The sequence below is a fragment of the Berghia stephanieae genome, chromosome 10 (assembly GCF_034508935.2).
Source record: "Berghia stephanieae isolate SIO BIC M18660-M18661 chromosome 10, UCSD_Bste_1.3, whole genome shotgun sequence".
Lineage (NCBI taxonomy): Eukaryota > Metazoa > Mollusca > Gastropoda > Nudibranchia > Aeolidiidae > Berghia > Berghia stephanieae.
In genome coordinates this window covers 10,210,819-10,233,646 of record NC_088369.1, presented here as the reverse complement: position 1 = coordinate 10,233,646, position 22,828 = coordinate 10,210,819, and the positions used below count along the sequence as shown (strand labels likewise).

Below are 22,828 nucleotides of genomic sequence, written 5' to 3'. Positions count from 1 at the left end.
CACAGTGAGACGTCAAAATTTATTGCCTTGTGCTTTCCTTGTACGTAACAATGCGAGTCGGTTAAAAAACGAAACAAAAACAAACAACCAAAATTTAAAAAAAAAAAAAAGAAAGAAAACAAAAAAAATGTTAAGAGAACCACTTTATAGTTATAGGGTTTTGGATATGTTTGAGGGATCATCATAAAGAGAGGGAGAGAGAGAAAGAGAGAGGGTGGGGGTGGTGTGGGAGAGATTAGAGAGAGAGGGGAGAGAGAGAGAGAGAAAGAGAGAGAGAGAGAGAGAGAGAGAGAGAGAGAGAGAGAGAGAGAGAGAGAGGGCTATTAGAAAGGAAGAAATGGGATACCAGTCAAAGAATTCTTAATTTTCAGCTTCAAAACGTTGACACCATTCCTGGTGACTTAAGAAGTTTGAACGACATTTAATATTTTTCTTATTTACTTACTTTTACTCACTTTTAATATTATTATTTTAATTTAGAACGAGACTTCAAAATTTATTGCCTTGTGCATTCCTTGTACGTAACAATATGAGCCAGGAGAAAAACGAACAAAAAAAAAAAAAAAAAAAAAAAAAAAAAAAAGGAAAACAAAAAGTTAACGGAACAACTTTATAGTTATAGGGTCTTGAATATGTCTGAGGGAGCGTCAGAGAGAGAGAGAGAGAGAGAGAGAGAGAGAGAGAGAGAGAGAGAGAGAGAGAGAGAGAGAGAGAGAGAGAGATCGGGCTAGTAGAAAGGAAGAAATGGGATACCATTTTAAACTAAACAAATTCTAGTATTACAAGACAAGATAAACATGAACAATAGACTAGCTCTACAACCCAAAGGACTAGGAATGATTGTGAAAGAAAAAGATGTTGGAAGAAGTCAAGACTGCTCGGGGGGGGGGGGGGGGGGGGGGGGGGGGGGGCAGGCAAGCTCGAGGCCAGTGATCGATGTGAAAAGTAGCCAAATAGAACCTTCCTTGGGCAAACAATACCAAAACTCTGATCTCCTTGGAAAAAATCATTGGTTTTGATAATCACAAAAAATTCTAACTGACTAGGAAAAATAGATATAAATGCCTGTCCATTTTTGATGATGCCTAACCTATCAATACGGCTCAGTATCAATGTGGTCAATATTGAGGTAAGTATCGACGATATTTGGTCCTTTTAAAATATTTTTATTTCCGGTGGACTGAATACACAGCTGTGTTTTGGAACTGTGTTTTCAGTCCACCAGTGGACTGAATACACAGCTGTGTTTTCAGTCCACCAGTGGACGCACCACTAACAACAATAAATGTATTAAAGACAAGAATGGTAAAATATGATTTGAGAAAGAGGATATAAAAGAAAGATGGTGTCAATACATTGGCGAGTTATTTGATGATGACAGGCAGGGACGGCTGGTAATAATGGGCAGGGTGGGCAAATACCAGCCTGTTTTTTCAAGTTATATGCTGTATTACCATGTCCGAAATAATCTAGTTTAAATTAGATAATTTTAAAAGTTAGTACTTAAACTTGATACTTCGTACTGAAATCAATTTGTATGTATATTTGATAGATTGCGAATCACCATGCACCCGTAATGCATAAACCAGGATACGCTCCTGTTCTTTTTTATCACCACCCCCCCCCTTTCCCAACGACTCCACTCCGCCCACATCGTCATCTCATCGTCACGTCGCCTGACGGTGATTTTGCTGTCTGGCCTCTCTAGTTCTAGGTCGGGCTAATTCAAATGAGCCCACCTTATAAACCAGTGAGCACTAAATAGAGATTTTGGCAAACGAACTTTTTCTTCTTTATTGCCTTACTTGTGCTGGTACCATTGATGTAATAACATTGGGAAGGTTCCAGTATTGAATTAAATGTATCAATTTACTAATATTATATCAAGTTAGTATTAACTTGTGTTTTTTAAATATATTTGTTTATCCATTTAAATTATTTCTTTTTTTTTTCTCGTTTTCTTTAGTGCTTCTCAAAATTCATTTATTTAAATTGTTGTCTTATTTATTTGTTTTTGTTTTTTTTTGTTTTTGGTTTTTTTTTTAAACAAATTAATTTGTTCCTTTTTTTTAATTCTTAAAATAATTACCGCTGTATTTTTATTGCCAGACTAAATATTTTTGCAAAACAATGTATTTTCTATTGCATTCCCTCTAATAAAACACTTTTATTCAGAAGTCACGACTAAATAAATATATAAAATACAACCGCCATTTTGGTTTTCTCAACAATTGAATTAGTATACGAGAAATACTCTTCTGAGAAAGGAGAGAGTTGAATTCTAAGTTATAGAGGAAATAAAGACGTTTAAAGGAAGGGTGGGCAGATTCCATGCTTGCCCGTCCTGAAGCTAATACATACGTAAGATAGTTCGCGATGAAGAGGCGGGAAGCTAGGGGTTGGTTGGGTAAGGAGTAAAGATAACACGGTCGTTATTGTTATAGTCTAACGAATGCATGAGGAGAAATTGGTAACATTATTTTGTCTTAATTGTATTGTATGAATTATTGGCGAAAGCCTAAGATTAAGTAAACTTTGTTTTTATTTGTCTTTTTTTGACTATGGAACTGATACTTGTCATAGCAGACCTGCCTACTTGAAATAGGAAAATAAAAATCGTAGTTTTCAGGGTTAATAAAATCGTAGCTATTTTAACTATCCTTTAAAAAAATCACCGGAATTTTCGTCTATTAAGGTATCAAATTTAAAAAAAAACGAGAAAAACGGATTGGAAACGTAATAATGATGGTGATGGTGGTGGTGGTAATAGTGATGGTGGTGGTAGTAATGATGATGGTAATATTATTGTTATTATTATTATTATTATTATTATTATATTATTATTATTATTATTATTATTATATTATTATTATTATTATTATTATTATTATTATTATTATTATTATTATTACTATTGTACGTATTGGTGGTATTACGATTGTTGTATGTTTTGTGGTTATTAATGGTATCAATTTATTGTTTGGTTGGTTCCATTTACCATTTTTTTCCACTTTCATGTATGTTGTCATCAAATTGTATGATTTAATGGCGAAAGCCATTGAATAAACTTTGTAATCTCGTACGGCAATCATCATTGTCGACAACATCGTCGTTGCCATCATTATCACCATCATTAACAACAACAACAACATTAACAACACGTACTACAATAGCAATAAAAACAATATCAACATCATCATATAATTTTCGTCATCGTCTCCACAACTATCATTCTAACCAACAGCACCACCAAAACCACTACCATAATTACATCCTCCTCACCGTCTCCTCTTCCTCCTCCTCCTCCTCCTCCGCTTCCTCCTCCTCCTCCTCCTCCTCCTCCTCCACCACCACCACCACCACCACCGCTACCATTATTCCAACCACTACCACCACCGGCACAATCATTCTAACCACCAAGAGAGCAGTAAAAATGATGCAATTTGAGCTCTGAATGAAACTCGAGTCATATCGCGGTTGTTGCTTCTCGATGAAAACTTTAAAGTTACTACGTACTTCTGAAAATGTAACAGAAATATCAATCTCGCCGTTGAGGGATTAAAGCATCTCTTTAATTTTTCGAGTGAACGAAATAGACTTGTATTGTCAAGGTGTTGTCGCATTTTGTCTCGTCGCTTTATTTTTTCTGTTGTATTCTCTTTCGTGATTCATTTTTGATTACGTTTGGAATAATTAAAATCTACTGGTATTGTCATTTCATTGTGAATGTGATTATTTGTGGTTGAAATATTTTTTTTTTTAAAGTTGAAATATATATATATATATATATATATATATATATATATATATATATATATATATATATATATATATATATATGACCGAATCATCTTTGCCCCACCACTATAAATAGGCTAGAACCGCCACTGATGACAGGCCCCAAATACCTTTGCCAAACAACACTGACGGTCCTCCAATACTCGCATGTGAGATAGAAAATGCATTGAAAAATATGAAAGATGGCAAGGCTGAGGGTGAAGATGGCATTGTAACAGAAATGCTAAAAATTTTGAAAGAATTCTCAATTGTGAAGCTAACAGATCTCTTTAATAGTATTTACAATACAGGCTATATTCCAGACGAACTTGCCAAATCGGTTTACATCACGCTACCGAAAAAACCAAAGGCGACAACTTGCAGTGATTTCCGCACAATAAGTCTGATGCCCCATGTAACTAAATTATTATTGAAGATCATCCTAGAAAGAATCAGGTCTGCCATCGATAATGAAGTTGGCGATGTACAGTTTGGCTTTAGAAAATATAATGGGACAAGAGAAGCAATTTTCTGTTTAAATAACATCACACAAAAATACCTTGATCATCAAAAAGAAATCTATGCATGCTTTATCGATTACGCAAAAGCATTTGATAGGGTACAGCATGGAGAATTAATGACATGTCTGGAAAAGGTAGGCATTGATGGCAAAAATATACGGCTAATCACAAATCTATATTGGCATCAAAAAGCAGCCATCAGGATTCAGGGCGATCTGTCACCTTTCACGCCAATTAAAAGAGGAGTTCGTCAAGGATGTATCCTCTCTCCATATCTATTTAACCTGTACACAGAGTTTATCTTCCGTAAAACTGAGCACATTCCAGGTATTGTTATTGGAGGTAGGAGGATAAATAATCTGAGATATGCAGATGATACATTATTGTTGGCATCGAACGAGACAAATCTACAGATCCTTGTAAATCAAGTAAACCTGAACAGTACAGCAAAGGGTCTAGAGATGAATGTTCAAAAGACGAAGGTAATGGTCATGTCAAAGAAGCCTGAAAAAAAATCGCAAAAAAGTCCAAATTAATAATCAAAACATCGAACAAGTAGATTCTTTTCAATATCTTGGACAGACAATGACCAACAACGGAAAGAATGAGCTGGAAGTGAAAAACAGGATTGCTATAGCTAAGTCGAGGTTCAGCCAACTGAATAACATTTTAACTTCGCAACAAACGCAGATGAAAACGAGAATAAGAATACTCAAATGTTATGTCCACTCAGCACTTCTCTACGGCTCAGAAACATGGACCTTGAACAAACAAATAGAGAAAAGAATTGAGGCCTTTGAAATGTGGACTTTCCATCGCCTTGGAAAAATCAGTTGGAAAGAAAAGAAAACAAATCAAGAAGTCTGTGACATCCTTGATATCAGACCGACCCTAATGAAAGTAATAAAAACAAGAAAACTAAGGTATTTTGGACACCTAAGACGCCATCAAACTGTCAGCAAGGACATTCTTGAGGGTAGAGTTGAGGGGAAAAGAGGGAGATGCAGGCCAGCAAGAACTTGGATAGATGATGTGAGGACATGGACAGGATTGTCGGCAGCCGAATGCAGTCAGCAAGCCGTCAACAGGGAAGATTGGCGTGTCATTTCAAGTCGACCTCAACCCATGAGATGACACTGGAAGAAGAAGATTCAGTCAGATTATAATTATACGGGCTAAACTGTTTGACCAAGCGCGAGAAGGCAAGGTGTCCGGCTGTTTTAGCACTGTAACCGGGGTGGGGTGAATTGGGTGTTCGAGCTCCTTTCTCGGCATAATATTTTCTTTCTTTCTTTCTCTTTTTATTATTTATTTTTGGTACTCCCTTGGCAAACAATTCTTAATTTTCAATATCAACACGTTGACACCATTCCTGGTGACTTGAGAAGTTTGAACGACATTTAACATTTTTTATTTATTAATTTACTCTCACTCGCTTTTAATATTATTATTTTTTATTTAGAACACAGTGAGACGTGAAAATTTATTGCCATGTGCATTCCTTGTATATAACAATTTGGGTCAGGAGAAAAACGAAACAAAAACGAACAAACAAAATAAAAAACAAAACAAAAAAGAAAGAAAACAAAACAAAAATATGTTAAGAGAACAACTTTATAATTATAGGCTCTTGAATATGTTTGAGGGATCGTCAGAGAGAGAGAGAGAGAGAGAGAGAGAGAGAGAGAGAGAGAGGAGAGAGAGAGGAGAGAGAGAGAGGAGGGTAGGAGAGCTTAGAGATAAAGAGAGAGAGAGATAAAGAGAGAGAGAGATAAAGAGAGAGAGAGAGAGAGAGAGAGAGAGAGAGAGGAGAGAGAGAGGAGAGAGAGAGAGAGAGAGAGGAGAGAGAGAGAGAGAGAGGGGCTAGTAGAAAGGAAGAAATGGGATACCATTCAAAAAATTCTAGTTATACAAAACATGGTAGACAATTAACAATAGACTAGCCCTGCAAGCCAAAGGACAAGAAAAAGATGTTGGAAGAAGACAAAGTCAAGACTGCCCAGGGGGGGGGGGGGGCCACAGGCGTGCTAGAGGCCAGTGATCGATGTGAAAAGTGACCAATAGAACCTTACTTGGGCAAACAATACTACAACTTTGATCTCCTTGGGAAAATCATCGGTTTCGATAATCACAAAAACTCTAACGGACTCGGAAACATTAAGCATAGATATATATGTTAAGGAAGATGACTCTACGTTCTTTTAAGGACTCTATTGTTTTTAAAGGTTTGATGGCGCTTATTGAGGTCATTGAGGTCATTTTAGGCGTGCTCGAGGCCAGTGATCGATGTGAAAAGTGACCAAACTGAACCTTACTTACAAACAATACTAAAACTCTGATGTCCTTGGAAAAATCATCGGTTTTGGTAATCACAAAAATTCTAACGGACTCGGAAAAAAATAAAAATAGATATAAATGTTAATTTGAAATTAATTATAGAAACATTATTCTCTGTGTAGTAATTTGTGTCAAATTGGTCAGGCCAATGGCTATCTGGCAGCCACTGTAAGAGACTCGGGCGCCGATTTCGAGCAACTCTCAATCAAGACTTTCCGAGAGTAAATAAAACGATGTAAATGATATTATTAAGCCGTCAAATTGCCATAAATTTTATGCCTGTACATTTATGATGATGCCTAACCTACAATAGGCTCAACATCAATGTCGCCAGTATTGCCCAAGGTAAGTATCAACGGTATTTGGTCCTTTTTAAATATTTTTATTTCCGGTGGACTGAATACACAGCTGTGTTTTCAGTCCACTAGAGGACTGAAAACACAGTTCCTTTTATAACTGTGTTTTCAGTCCACCAGTGGACTGGAAACACAGCGTGGATTCAGTCCACCGGAAATAAAAATCTTAAAAAGGACCAAATATAGAGCAGTAAAGTTAGGTTCCCCAAACGTAAACAAAGGTCGAGAAGCACGTGGCAAACCACATGTTCCTGTCTTGACAGCTCACGTTCCAATGTAAATAATAGAAAAAAATAACCTTTAAAATTTGGCTGTTAGGTGGCAAAAGAAACACATATTCATAAATACTCGATCATGCATCAAATAATGTCTAGATATGGATATTTTATGGAACAAAAGGTAAAATTTTCTAAAATTTATCAAAAGTTACAGTCTATCTATTTTTAGACCAGAGCAAATTATTGCGCTGGTGTGAACACAACGAGAATTATTCGGAGCCTGATTTTCATAATAATTTAGCCTTATATTATTATTTCTGCAACTGTTAGATTTTATGTAAACATATTTTCAATACTGAAAGTGTATTGCCTACAACTCAAACTACAAAATTGGGAGACCTATATTGTGCGTAAATTATTCCGGTCCCTAACGGAAATCACTAGCAACTTGTTATTGTTTACGTTTGGGGCACCTAACTTTACTGCTCTATCGTATATAATTGATACCTTAATCGATAATGAAGACATTGATATTGACCCTATTATAGGCATCATCAGAAATGGACAGGCATATAATTTATGGCAATTCAACGGCTTAATAAAATCATTTACAGCGTTTTATTTACTCTCGGGAAGTCTTGATTGAGAGTTGTTCGAAATCCGGCTACTGAAATAGATCTCAATTCTCGATACCGATATATCAATAGAGCAGTAAAGTTAGGTGCCCCAAACGTAAACAATAACAAGTTGCTAGTGATTTCCGTTAGGGATCGGAATAATTTACGCACAATATAGGTCTCCCAATTTTGTAGTTTGAGTTGTAGGCAATACACTTTCAGTATTGAAAATATGTTTACATAAAATCTAACAGTTGCAGAAATAATAATATAAGGCTAAATTATTATGAAAATCAGGCTCCGAATAATTCTCGTTTTGTTCACACCAGCGCAATAATTTGCTCTGGTCTAAAAATAGATAGACTGTAACTTATGATAAATTTTAGAAAATTTTACCTTTTGTTCCATAAAATATCCATATCTAGACATTATTTGATGCATGATCGAGTATTTATGAATATGTGTTTCTTTTGCCACCAAACAGCCAAATTTTAAAGGTTATTTTTTTCTATTATTTACATTGGAACGTGAGCTGTCAAGACAGGAACATGTGGTTTGCCACGTGCTTCTCGACCTTTGTTTACGTTTGGGGCAGCTAACTTTACTGCTCTATTATTGACGAGATTCTTAGCTTGCTGCCAGATGACCATGGGCCTGGCCAATTTGAACAAAATTGGACACATAGAGAATATTGTTTCTACAATTAATTTAAATAAGGCCTTCATCCCCTCATCTTTCAACATCCTTTCTTTCAAAACCATTCCGTGTCCTTTGTCTTGTAGAGCTAGTCCATTGTTCATTGTCTATCATTTGAACAATGGCTACTCAGACGCATGAACCCTCGAGTTCTTCGCTTGATTTGTATGTTGGAAGAAAGTTTAAAACATTAGATGAATTCCTGAAAGTTCTCGAGCTAAGGAAAGGAAGAGGTGAAACATGGGTAAAAGCAACGGGTGGCAGCACTGTATCCTACGCAAATAAATTCATAAAGAATGATGAGCGGCATTATCCGGAGGGTCTTAGGATCAAAATAGGCAACTACAAATGTTTGCACAGTGGAACCAGTTCGTCAATCGCCAAGGAAAGATAGTTCCTGCAACTTTACTATTATTTATATTGCTTTGTTCATGTAGTACGTGTTTTTGTTTTATTTTTGTTTTTGTTTATTTTTTGTTAGAACAGTTTATTTGACGGAATAGCAAAGTTGATTTGCCAATAAGGAGCTTTCAGTCTAGCTGCTAGGACATTGCTTTGCGCTTGGATCTATGTTATACCTACTTCTTTTTATTATTATAGTTGTATTTATTATTACCATGCACTTTTCACTACATTTTGTCTTGCCTTTTGAAATAAGGTCGTTTAATAAATATTGGACTGAAATCAAACTACATACAACCTATTTGTTTAATCTTTTCCCTCATTGTTACTTTGATTTTTTTATGTCACTCGTTGCATCTTTGTATTCTGTTCTCGAATTCATGAACAGCCACTTGAATATAGGGGGATAATTAATTCCAATAGACATTGCTGTGAGATTTTGTCCTCGTCCTGGACTACTGTGGGTGGAATTCCCCTTAGGGTAGGGGAAAGCTGACTGTCTTGGGTGGTTGTTGATTGGCCCCTTTACTTTGGTGTCTTCCCCATCGCCCTTTTATCATTTATTCTTTCCATGTTCTTGTTCTGGAACAGAATTGAGACCATGTGGCTCCCCCTGCCTGGAATCATAGAGTAGGAGAGAGATAGTTAAATGACTTTGCTGAGCATTGACATGTCTGTGAGAAGTGATACTTTTTTTAAATTTTTTTTTTTTTTTTTTGGTAAATCATCTCTCTGACTCTGAGTCTTGATAAAATATGAGTATGAATAACCATCTAGTATTTATCTCCTTTTGGCGAGAAACCCCAGCAGCAGTATATCCAATGTATGACCACATGTATGTGTACATTTTTCTCTTTCATTAAAACGACCGCAAAACGTCATAATCACACCCCCTCTCGGTGGACTCTTCATCGGTCAACATCCTGACTAAACTATTACTTTTCCCCTCTATACTAGACCATTTGGATTCCATGTCATTTACTGTCACCTCTATGTGTACAGTTCTTCGGGACCATTTTGTTTAGCCTGGGCCTGGGATCTTGAACGAAACGGTACATATGTTAGCTTTTATAATAATTTCCATTTGCACCCATTTGAGTGTATGATATGCTATCTACGTAGGTCTTTTAAATGGCGAATTTGTCCCAAGTGGTAATTTCCCCCCCCCCCCCCAAATCATGAACAGGGAAATCACTTGCCATTCCCCCCCCCCCCCCCCCCGCCTATACGTTTTTGCTCCTGTCTTGGAATAAAATTACTTGGTTTTGTTCTGGCCCTGATCGGAGACCTTGGCTGAGAGGAAAGCAGTTATTTGTGTAGTTAGTTTTTGGAGATTATGGGGTTTCTCTCCTTGTAAGTCACCTCTTTGTTTTGTAATTTATGTAGGGTTGTATTTTTTTGTTGTGTGTGTATAATGATTTGTAATCGAGTCTATCTGTTTCAGTTGTATCATGTGCTTGTGTCTGGTGAGACTTTTGTGTGATCTCAAACTAAGTACACGGATGGTCCTCTATTGGAATCTACATCTGTTCCCTTTTTGAACCATTTCCGTTTGCCTTATTAATTTTTTCTCGTGTGCTAATATAACTTCCTTTCTACTATCCCTAAAATCACCTCAATGTTTTATAACTATTATAAGTGCCATCAAACCTTCAAAAACAAAGTCCTTGAAAGAATGTTTTCCCTGCGGCTCACGCCGATATTGCATAAACCAAAAGTGTCCCAAGCACGTAACCTTAACTTATAAATCAAAATAGGAGCCTAAAAAAAATTTTTTTTTTTTAAAAATCGTGCGGGTGCAAGTAGCTACAAAGCAGTCTTTAATATATCTCTCTCTCTCTCTTTCTCTCTCTCTCTCTCTCTCTCTCTCTCTCTCTCTCTCTCTCTCTCTCTCCCTCTCTTTCTGATGCTCCGCTCCCTTAAACATATTCAAGACCCTATGACTATAAAATTTTGTTCTCTTTCCTTTTTTTGTTGTTGTTGTTGTTTTTGTTTCGTTTTTCTCCGGACTCATATTGCCACGTACAAGAAATGCACAAGGCAATAAATTTTGATGTCTCACTGTGTCCTAAATTAGAATAATAAACTTAAAAGTGAGAAAATTAAATAAATAAAAAATGTTAACAGTCAATCAAACTTCTCGAGTCACCAGGAATGGTGTCAACGTGTTGAAGTTGAAAATTAAGAAATTTTTTGTTAAGTAAAAAAAAAAGAAGAAAAAAAATTAAGGAAGGAAGAAAGAAAATATGCCTAGAAAAGAGCTCGAATCCCTAACTCACCCCGCCTGGGTTACAGTTACGCTGTGCTAAGCAGCCGGCCACCTGGATTTCTCGCGCTAGGTCAAACAGCCCGTGCCGTAAAATCTCTTCCGGTGGACTGAAAACACAGCTGTGTATTCAGTCCACTGTGGACTGAAAACACACTTCCTTTAGGGAATGGACTAATAAATATTGCTCAAATTTATATGATATATTATTTTTCATTAAACTTTTATTGTCTTTTAGTAGGTATTATAGATTTTTTTCAGCGATGATATTTATTTTCCTTTTATGTTTCGTTCTATTAACTGCGAGCCTAACACATAAACAAAATGGCTTTCGTATTCTGCTGTTGTCGAAATTCAGCATTCGACCATGTACAAATGAAAGAACTTCCATCTGTGAAATTGGACACAGGTTTTATGGGTATGATGAGGTTACTTAAAGCTTTATTTATTTGCCGTATCTGAAAATGTTGAAATAGTATTAAGACGCCAAGATGTTTTAATACCTACATGACCGATTCGCATCTGTCAGATCAGATTCAGTTTCAGAAGATGACTCTAATTTTTTTTTTCAAAATTGTTTTGGCAAGGCTAGATTAGGAGGCCTTAGATTAAAATATACTTTAAATGAAAAATTCAGTTTTCTAATTACGGTATAAAATCTGGTTTATGCTTATGATCCCATTGATAAAACCTTTTGAATTTTGAAAGATATAAGGCTAGCACTATTCAGTATCTGATACTGAATAGTGGTTTTGCACTATTCAGTATCTGATACTGAATAGTGGTTTTGCACTATTCAGTATCTGATACTGAATAGTGGTTTTGTACTATTCAGTATCTGATACTGAATAGTGGTTTTGCACTATTCAGTATCTGACACTGAATAGTGGTTTTGCACTATAATACGGTGTTTTTTTTTTCCGAAACCCGACAAAGTTATGGGAAGAGGGCAGCTGTGGGAGTGAATCTCGGACTCAGAGAAGTGTACAACAGTGGGGAGTGAACCTGGGACTGGGTTTCAGCGGGTTTCGTAATAAAAAGCCGGACAACACCTGGCAATATCCGACAAAGTTATGGGACGTAGGCAGCAGCGTGTGTGTGTGTGTGTGTGTAGAGGCTGAGGGGGGGGGGGGGGGGGGGGGGGGGGGGTGAACCTGAGATTCAGGGAAGTGTACACCAGTGGGGAGTGAACCTGGGACTCTGGGTTTTATAAAAAAGCAATAACAAATTGGGGGGGGGGGGGGGATTACTTTTGTACGAAACCCGACAATATGCGGCAAAGAAGTGGAAAGTAGGCAACGCGTGGGGAGTGAACCTGGGACTCAGTGAAGTGTTTCGGCAGGTTTCAGGTTTCGTAAAAAAAAGAAATACCCCTAAAAATACCACGTGTATTCAGTAAATAGATGTCAATTGTAGTCTAATATTCAGTATCTGTTTAAATTATTATTATTATTATTATTATTATTATTATTATTATTATTATTATTATTATTATTATTATTATTATTAGACGTCTATTATTATTATTATTATTATTATTATTATTATTATTATTACTTATTTATTATTATTATTATTATTATTATTATTATTATTATTATTATTATTATTATTATTATTATTATCATCACGTAAATTTTAATATAATACTGCAATTAATTCACGGAAGTACATCATTCAATTAAAAATGGCAGAAAGTATGGCCACATATTTATAATGAATCGGGATTGTCTTAGATGACAAAACAAACAAACAAACAAAAACAACAACAACAACAACAACAACAACAAATGTGACAAACAGAAAAAAGCAAGATTTTAAAAAGTAATGAACAATAGAAGAGCACATTAATGAAAAACAACAACGAGATTATAACACATAAAAGATATTCGTAATAAATCGATAACTGATTAAACAACTCCTACTACTTGATTTAAAAATCATAATCATAATAATGATGATGATGACGATTACAACAACAACAATAATAATAATAGTAAGTAGAAATAATAATAATAATAATAATAATAATAATAATAATAATAATAATAATAATAATAATAATAATGGTATAATATAAACAATAAAATATATTACAAGCAAATAAAATGATTAAAACAAAAATATTGGGGAAAAATAAAAGTTAACCCAGCCGGGATTTGAACTCTCGAACCTTAAGTTCAGAGTCAAACAGCTTATCCACCAAGCCATGGTGTCACTGAACTTTTAGTGACATTTAATCATGTCTATTTAGACATTAAAAAATGTATTTGAATGCCACTCTTCTTTTGATATTTTGAACTATGTTAATTGCACAATAGCAGAAATTTAAAAATAACGATCAAAATATTTCTACAACTTTGAATCGGGCTGTCAGTTACTGCACGAGTTCAATCTGGTAGTAGGTCAGCAGTTTATTTACATTCAACTGAGATTGTCGCACTTTTCACTCTCTCTATAATAAAAGAGTTCCTTATGGATACTGAATAGTGCTTTGCCACTATTCAGTATCTGATACTGAATAACCACTTCCAAGATATAATTGGCATATTAATATTGATGATTGGATTTGCTTCAATTTCAATTTCGAATTGTCCCAAGCCCAAAGTCAAAGCCAAAGTGAAGAATAGTAGAAGTAGAAGAGCCGGAGAGCATTCAATCAAAGCCATTTATTTTTTGAATTCATATATATGAGCCTTGTGCTAAGAAATTCTTCATCTTTAATTAATGATATTTATGTGAAATGCTCTTGAGGTCGGCCTACCAAAACAAGTTACAAACACATAAAGGTAAAAGTAAAAGTATAAAAGTATAAGTATAAGTAGTAAGCAACTTTTAGTTTTGTTTTAATTTAAAAAATATGATTTTTTTAGAATTAGTGAGAATCTAGTTAGAGCTTATCACCTCTTTGGCCCGAAGAGATGGAATGACGACATTTCATTATTATTCTATTTCTTTCATTGAGTAATAATAATAATCATATATAATCATTGTATCTATGATTTTGCTTCATTCAGGAAATGATGTGGTGATTGTCAAGAATGGTCATAGGATATGTGGAACGGGAGCCTCATTAGCAAATGCACCTATAGCACAGAACAAAGCATATTTTGAAATAAAGATTCAGTGTACAGGTCTGTAATTTATAATTATTTCAGTTTTTATTTACGGGGCAGCGTTGTTGTTTAGCAGCATGGCATTTGCTTTGTACCCGAAAGGTACATAGTTTGACTACCTTCTTTGCTTTATGGCCTTGAGCAGTTCACTTCACCCTGTTTATTGTCGATGGACCGCGGCTGACGCCTGGGTTATTTCAGTCTTACCTTGGAATAGACTATAGACATTTTTCTTTTGGGGATGAGCATAGGGAATTTTTATTTATTATTTATTTGTCTTTTTTGACAAGATTTCTTCCTCAATACAGTTCTTCATCTCATTGCAAGTCTTTTATTAAATTTTAGAATAGTCTCTGGTATTATTTCCCCCTTTGACTATATAATATATGTAAGGCGCCTTCTGTCGATTTGCGCAATTGATGGATTGCACAGCGCTTTTTGTGGATCCTTAGAATGCGCAACAATCCATTGATTGCTATATGCAATTCCAATCAATATTATTTTAAAGGGGTTTATAGAGGGAGGAATCTGACCCTGAAAAATGAATTTATAACTGAAATGAAATGAAACACTGATTTTGGAGTTTTTGCAATGCAATGTAAGAAATTGTATCTTTCCACCATAACGAATAGAAATTTACCCCAAGTCTCCTGTCTGTGTTTATAAATTCAATTTCAAGGGCTTGGTTCATCGTGACATAATAATAATAATAATAATAATAATAATAATAATAATAATAATAATAATAATAATAATAATAATAATAATAATAATAATAATAATAATAATAAAAAGAGCCTTTATATAGTGCAATATCCATTAAACATGCTCAAAGCACTTTTCAGGGGTCCCCAGTCAACAGCAACACTTAACATGCAGGATGAGACATGACACCTGTTAGGCGATAAATATATATTTTTTTCAGACAATGTTGTTAACAGCCAGGCTAACAGTGCTGCTTAGAGCGGGACTAGTGGTATGGCACTTGCTTTTGGATTGAGAGGTCCTTGGTTCGAGCGTCACTCGATGCATAGTTGAGTCCTTGGAAAGGGCTCTTTACTCGCATTCTCTTACCATACTCAGGTGTGAAATGGGTACCTGGTCTTTCACAGTGTTTTATCTATCCAAAAAAATTATAATATCGCCTAACAGGCGTCATGTTTAGTTCTACGTGTTAAGTATTGCTGTAAGCCAGGGACCCCTTGTAAAGCGCTTTGAACGTGTTCAGTGGATAATCCGCTATATAAAAGTTCAATTTTTACTTGTCACCGAAAGTACTTCAAATTGTCAAAGGGCTGTGAGACTCTTTTCTTAAAAATAAGATGCAAACAACAGTACAAAGTAAAAAAAAAAAAGAAAATAGATGAAGAGATAGGAAAGATGTGAATATTTTAATTTAAAAAAATCAGTTTTATAAGTTTTCATTCATCTCTCTGTTATGCATTGTATTATGTTTAGTTTACATATTATATGATTGGTAAACATTTGAGTGTATTCCTCTTAGTTGGGACCTGTGCTTGTGTCTGGATGAGACTTTTAGGTGATCTCAAACTAAGTACTTTGACGGTGTGCTCTTGGAATCTACATCTGTTCCCTATTTGAACCAATTCCCCTTTGTCTTACCTTTTCTTTTGTGCTTTAATTGTAATTCTAGAACTTTTTACTATCCCATTTTCTTTCTTTTTACTGGCGCTGATATGACCTTAATGTGTTGCAAGCGCCGTAAAACCCTTAAAAACAAAACAAAAAAACATATAAGTTTTCATCATTGAATGTGTCCAGGTTCGTGGGGAGTTGGGTTATCTACGAGGCGTGCCAATCTCAACAAAACACCTCTTGGAGCTGACAAGGAATCATGGGTACTGAGAGAAAATGGCTCCTTTTTTTATGACAATGAAGAAAAGGGAAAATTACCAGAAGTTCCTCAGGAGGGGGATATATTGGTATGTATTGGTATATCTACTTTTAATAAGAATGATATATAGCATTTGTATAGTGCATAAACCATGGCTAGGACATGCTCTTTTCACTTCACAGTTACTTTGATAATAATAATCTTTATTGTCCAAATAGGCAATTATTGTTAGGTTACAGCTCTTGTAATAGGGGAAAAAAGTAATTAAAATAGTAGTAATAACGATGATTATAATACTGGCAGTAATGATGATAATAATAGTAAAATAATAATAATAATAATAATAATAATAATAATAATAATAATAATAATAATAATAATAATGATGATGATGATGATGATGATGATGATGATATGATGAGATGATGATAGAAAAGAAGAAGAAGAAGAATGATAATAATAATAATAATCTCTCTCTCTCACTCTCACTCTCTCTCTCTCTCTCCCTCTCTCTCTCTCTCTCTCTCTCTCTCTCTCTCTTCTCTCTCTTCTCTCTCTCTCTATCTTCTCTCTCTCTCCTCTCTCTCTCTCTCTCTCTCTCTCTCTCTCTCTCTCTCTCTCTCTCTCTCTCTCTCTCTCTCTCTCTCTCTCCTCTTCTTCCTCTCATCTCTTCTCTACCTCTATCTTCTAATTCTCTTTCTCTTCTTCTCTCCTCTCTCCCCTCTCCTCTAGTTATTATCTTCTTCCTCTCTCTCTCTCTCTCTCTCTCTCTCTCTCTCTCTCTCTCTCTCTCTGTCTCTGTCTCTCTCCCTCTCTCCCTCTGTCTATCCATCTATCTATCCCTTCTAATTTACTAATTACACAAGTTTGACAATCTGAATAGATAGCACTCACACATGCACACACACAAACAGACACACTTTCAGTTATTACTCTTCTTCTTCTTCTTCGTTCTTCTGATGGACATCTATGGCTGCAGTCCGATATCTGCTATGAAGTCTGTGGTCCGCTTTAGGTCCTCAGCCTCACCATAGAGCTTGTGTTGAGTGTTGTAGGGGTGACCCAGTGGTTCGAACGTTGCACTTTCAGTTATTACTCAAAAGAAGAAAACGTGGATATCAAATAAATGTGAAACTTTAATATATGTTTTTGTAAAGATGTAATGTTTTAGTTTTTATTTGTGATGAACATGAAGTTTTTCAAAGGTTGGAATTGTGTAATATTGCCGTTAAAGACTGGATGACAATAAACAAATTAAAATTAAACAATGACAAAGCTGAAATACTAATATTGTTAGAAAACAGATGTTCCAAAAATGTAATCTCATCTTATAATTAATAGTAAAGCCTATCTAGAAACAGTGTCCGAAATCTTGGTGTGTATTTTGACAGTAAAATTAATATGCAACTCTTATTTCTAAAATTATTGATAATTATAATTTTTGTCTAAAGAGAATCATCAGTGTAAGATCCATGCTGGATATCGATATAACGAAATTATGTTTTTTCTTATACTAGTAGAACATATTGATTATAATTTGTCTAAAGAGAATCATCAGTGTAAGATCCATGCTGGATATCGATATAACGAAATTATTGGTTTCTTCTCTTATACTTAGTAGAACAGATTATTGATTATAATTTTTGTCTAAAGAGAATCATCAGTGTAAGATCCATGCTGGATGTCGATATAACGAAATTATTGGTTTCTTCTCTTATACTTAGTAGAACAGATTATTGATTATAATTTTTGTCTAAAGAGAATCATCAGTGTAAGATCCATGCTGGATGTCGATATAACGAAATTATTGGTTTCTTCTCTTATACTTAGTAGAACAGATTATTGATTATAATTTTTGTCTAAAGAGAATCACAGTGTAAGATCCATGCTGGATGTCGATAAATGAAATTATTGGTTTCTTCTCTTATACTTAGTAGACCAGATTATTGATTATAATTTTTGTCTAAAGAGAATCATCAGTGTAAGATCCATGCTGGATGTCGATAAAATGAAATTATTGGTTTCTTCTCTTATACTTAGTAGACCAGATTATTGATTATAATTTTGTCTAAAGAGAATCACAGTGTAAGATCCATGCTGGATATCGATATACGAAATTATTGGTTTCTTCTCTACTTAGTAGAACAGATTATTGATTATAATTTTTGTCTAAGAGAATCATCAGTGTAAGATCCATGCTGGATATCGATATAACGAAATTATTGGTTTCTTCTCTTATACTTAGTAGAACAGATTATTGATTATAATTTTTGTCTAAAGAGAATCATCAGTGTAAGATCCATGCTGGATATCGATAAAACGAAATTATTGGTTTCTTCTCTTATACTTAGTAGAACATATTGATTATAATTTTTGTCTAAAGAGAATCATCAGTGTAAGATCCATGCTGGATGTCAATATAACGAAATTATTGGTTTCTTCTCTTATACTTAGTAGAACAGATTATTGTAACGCTCTTTTGTCTGGTTTCCCCAAGTATTCTATCTATCGACTGCAGAAGATACAAAATAAGGCAGTCAAGCTTGTTACTCTTTAAAACTTGAGAGAGCACATTACTACTACTATACATGACCTTCACTGTCTCCCTGTTCACTATGTAGAATAGAGTACAAAATTCCTTTATACGGCTATAAACGTTTTACTTATGTAGTTCCTTCTTACTTACAAGACCTTATTGAAGTCTATACACCTAGTCTTGTCTTAAGATCATCAGAATCTCTTTTAATGAAAGAAATAAACTTCATTGATAATTTTCACCAAAAAGCTTTTAACTGTGCAGCTCCATGCCTGTGGAATTCTCTCGGTTTTAGAACAAAATCTGCTCCTAGTGTTCTAACATTTAAGAAGCATCTTAAGACTGAATTATTTTACAGGGCATTTTATGATTGATGTTTTTTGTTTTTTTTTTTGTTTAAAAAAAAATACATACAAATGTGTGGGCCTGTTTGTGTATGTGTGTGTGTGTGTGGGGGGGGGGGGGGGGGGTTGGTGATTGTGTGTTTGAGTTAATTGTAAAGCTATGCAGAGAATTTTTAAGTGGATGCTTAGGCGCTATAGACATATTTTGTTGGCGGGTGGTTGGATGGGAGCATCACCCTTGAATCATATACCTATGATGTTCGCATGGGTGTACGATCCGATAGTGATGTCGTTTCTTCTTCTCTTTACTAGCCTATCCTGCTTCTTTGGTTTGTGATTGTATTTTTGACAGGGGATATTTTTTTTTCTGTAAATCTTCTGCCTGTTTGTTCTTGGTTATTTATAATTTAGCTTATGATATCTTTAGGTTATGATTTTGATTTACATTTGTACTATTTTTGTTAGATTGCTTGTTTTTTTTGTTTCAGCGGTCTCTCATATAACCTCAATTGTGTTGGAAGAGACCTAAAGCAACAAACAAACAAACAAAACATATTTTGTTATTATTATTATCATTTAAAAGTATCTAAACGTGACGCTCAACTCAACTCAGGTGTTAATGAGTACCTGGCTACAGGCAGTGATGGATATCATAAGAATGTTAATACAAAAGGATGCCTAACATTACTGATACATTTAATTCTGGATGGGGTCTTTTGTCCTCCCATAGTGGGCGGGGAGGCACTTAATGCATCTTCTAAGCCCTATATCTGTTTCCCTCCTTCTTTTCTGTCTTTGTCTTGGAATGAAATTGCTTTGTTTTGTTCGGGCCCTGTCCGTAATCCTTGGTTGCAGGGTAAACAATCAAATGTTTTTTTATAGTTTTGGGAGGTGATATTTTTTCCTTATATAAATCATCTCTCTGTTATGAAGTTATATTTTTATTTTTGAACATATGATATGTAAAGATTTGAGTGTGTTCCTCTTTGTGGGATCTTGTGCTCATGTTTGGATGAGGCTTTTAGGTTTTATCTTAAACTAAGTATACCAATAGCGTGCTTTTGGATTCTACGCTTGTCCCTTATTTGAATCAGTCCCCTTTGTCTTACTTTTTCTCACGCCATTTTAATTTTAAATCTAGAATTTTTTAACTATCCCAATTTCTTTTTTCTTTTTTTTTTCCTTTTTTTTTTACTGTGGCTGAAATAACCTAAATGTGTCGCAAGTCTGTAAAACTCTTAAAAACATAGAAAGTACATTTAGTTAAATCTAATGTCATCTCACTATCATTTACAAAGTATGAATTAAAAATTTTATGAACTTTTGCAAATAAATTACATTTTTTTAATGCCTTTTCAGGGTTTGACTTACGATCATATAGAGTTGAATTTTTTCATCAACGGCAAACCAATGTCAAGTCCATTCACAGGAATCAAAGGAACAGTCTACCCTATTTTCTATGGTAAGTGGCATTGGTTGGTAGGAGTCCTTCAGAGACATTAAATAAAATGAGTTAAATTCCCTTTATTCATCCCAATGGGGGAAACTTGTATCCAGGGTCTATTCCAAGGGAAGACTGGAATAACCCAGGTGTCAGCTGCAGTGCAGCGCTGCAAATTGAGCTAGGGCGAGGTGACTTGCTCAAGGCCACACAATGCAGCAGCAGGTGATTGAACTCGGTAACTTTCATATGCACATTATCTCATTTGTCTGTAGTGTTTCTTTCATTCCTGCTTTGTTGATGGAGGGGAAACCCGAAACGTTCATTTTGTCTGTTTTCGTATATTAAATTGAAGCTTACATTCAATTTCACATTGCTATTTATTCCAATCATGTAGCAAAACCAAATTTTTATTTTTGAGACTTCTAAAATTAATTGTTTCATTTAAATTTTCGTTTTTTTGTTTGTTTTGAAATTCCAGTGGATAACGGCGCTGTTTTAGACGTTCAATTTGAGAAATTCTACCACACGGCTCCTAGTGGCTTTGACCCCATCATGATTGAACAGTCATTATTGTGATAGCAACAACAACAACAACAACGTTGGGGGTTGATGGTGATGAAGGTGATGATGATGATAATGATGTTAATGATCTAGACAGCGACAACTGCATAGAATCTTAAGTTCATGTTAACAAACCTGCCTGCCGCTCAAAGCAATAACAAAGACAAAAGATTTTGGTTGTTTTGTTGGGTTGGTTTTCTTTTTCAATGGGAATGGGATGTGGAAAGGGTTGGGGGGTGGGGGGGGGGGGGGGGGTGGATGGAATGACAAATAAAACAAAATTTGAATTTTGTACCTATAAAATCTGAGGATTATTGGTGTGTTTTAATATTTTCATTTTTGGGCTCATTGTTGAATTTTTTTCTCTTTCGAAATTTAACAATACGACATTTATTCTAAGGCATTTTGATTGATATATATATAAAAATTTGGTGGAACAATTTTATAAAAATTGTGCTAGAAAAGAAGTAGAATTGTTATTGTTATGTTACACAATGTTGATATAGGGATTTCTTTTCTGCCATTTTAAAAAAAAGGGATTTTAGGAGAGATTTTCCCCCCTGCTTTGTTTCATGTGGCAGGTCTCAGTTACTGCCCTTCATCATTATCTATCTCAATCTTGCTCTCATGTATATATTTGTATATCTATATATCCATAATAATAGAAATGGGATCCACTTTGTTCTTCGACTTGTGGAATCACTCAGTCCCAAACCGTAAAAACTCATTTGTCCATGGAGTAAAAGTGTCTGATTTGTATGTCTGTGCTCAAGTGTTTTTGTATGTGTATATATGTGTGATTATGAGCATTTACAATGCATATACATGCGTGTCTTGTGTGTGTGTGTTTGTGAGTGTAAATATTTATGGCAGATGTATAATGAACAAGAATGATTTACAAAATTTTTAAATCTCATTCTGTTAAAATTTATGAAATAATAATTGTTGTAACGAGTGTTTGAATCGAATGGCTGCTCCGGTCCTATGGCTGTTGATTGTCAACATCAACATCGAGGTTATTTGATTGGGAGTTTTGGGACACAATAGGATTGATACACATACATTCAGAACATGTGATGAAATCTCAATAGGCTTTAAGTAAGCGCTATTTTCTACTTTCATTTTTGTCTAACCAATCAGAATGCTTAATTTTTAATTGTTGTCAAATTTTATACTGTTGATTAAGAAAAAGTAGCAGTAAGAAACATATCCTGTATTCAGCCATTTACGGAAATTTTCTAGATGTTGTTATATATATGCTGAAACTGTTGACAGGGGCCCCAGACTTCTCTCATGGACTGGGGAGATCACCTCTATCTTCCCTTTGTCTTTTGTACCCTTCATAGATTTGTGTCCTTGTTTTGGAATGAGACCATTTTCTTTTCCCTGAACTCTGTTTTGTATCCATAAAAGACGATGTTTTTGTTCTGGATGAAATCATCCCTTTATTACAAAAAAATTGTAATAAAAGATATTTATGTATTTTTTGTAAGCATTTAGATTGAGTGTACACTTCTTGGGGAGATAATTTGCTAGTGCTAGTTTGGTGCTTGATAATAAACATAATAACAACATATTAGTATAGTGCTCTTTTCTGAGGCTTCAGAGCGCTTCACATCACAAACTGTCAAAATCATTGGTAGTAGTGGTTACACAATCATTATTCATAACTTGCCATCCAGAGAGCGATGTTTTTGAAAAAGGAAAGTTCTGAGATGTTTTAAGAGGTCATTGACCTCAGGGGCTCAGGGTTAGAATTCCAAATGGTCGGTCTGTATTTTT

The 22,828-nt window shown here is 34.9% G+C and overlaps 1 protein-coding gene and 1 long non-coding RNA gene across 2 annotated transcripts in view; one reads left to right on the top strand and one right to left on the bottom strand.

Annotated features, from left to right (window-relative positions):
* LOC144980488 (uncharacterized) overlaps positions 1 to 16,057 on the bottom strand; it is a 145,991-nt gene extending 129,934 nt beyond the window's left edge. The window contains exon 1 of the long non-coding RNA XR_013646904.1: positions 15,818 to 16,057. This is a non-coding gene — a long non-coding RNA (uncharacterized LOC144980488). The remainder of the gene's footprint in view (positions 1 to 15,817) is intronic.
* LOC144980487 (SPRY domain-containing protein 7-like) lies at positions 11,450 to 21,196 on the top strand. The gene is made up of 5 exons (XM_078928097.1): positions 11,450 to 11,608; positions 14,208 to 14,324; positions 16,089 to 16,249; positions 20,401 to 20,503; positions 20,964 to 21,196. The coding sequence occupies exons 1-5, from the start codon at positions 11,515 to 11,517 to the stop codon at positions 21,059 to 21,061; spliced, it is 573 nt and encodes a 190-aa protein (XP_078784223.1). The 5' UTR covers positions 11,450 to 11,514; the 3' UTR covers positions 21,062 to 21,196.
* The last annotated feature ends 1,632 nt before the right edge of the window (positions 21,197 to 22,828 follow it).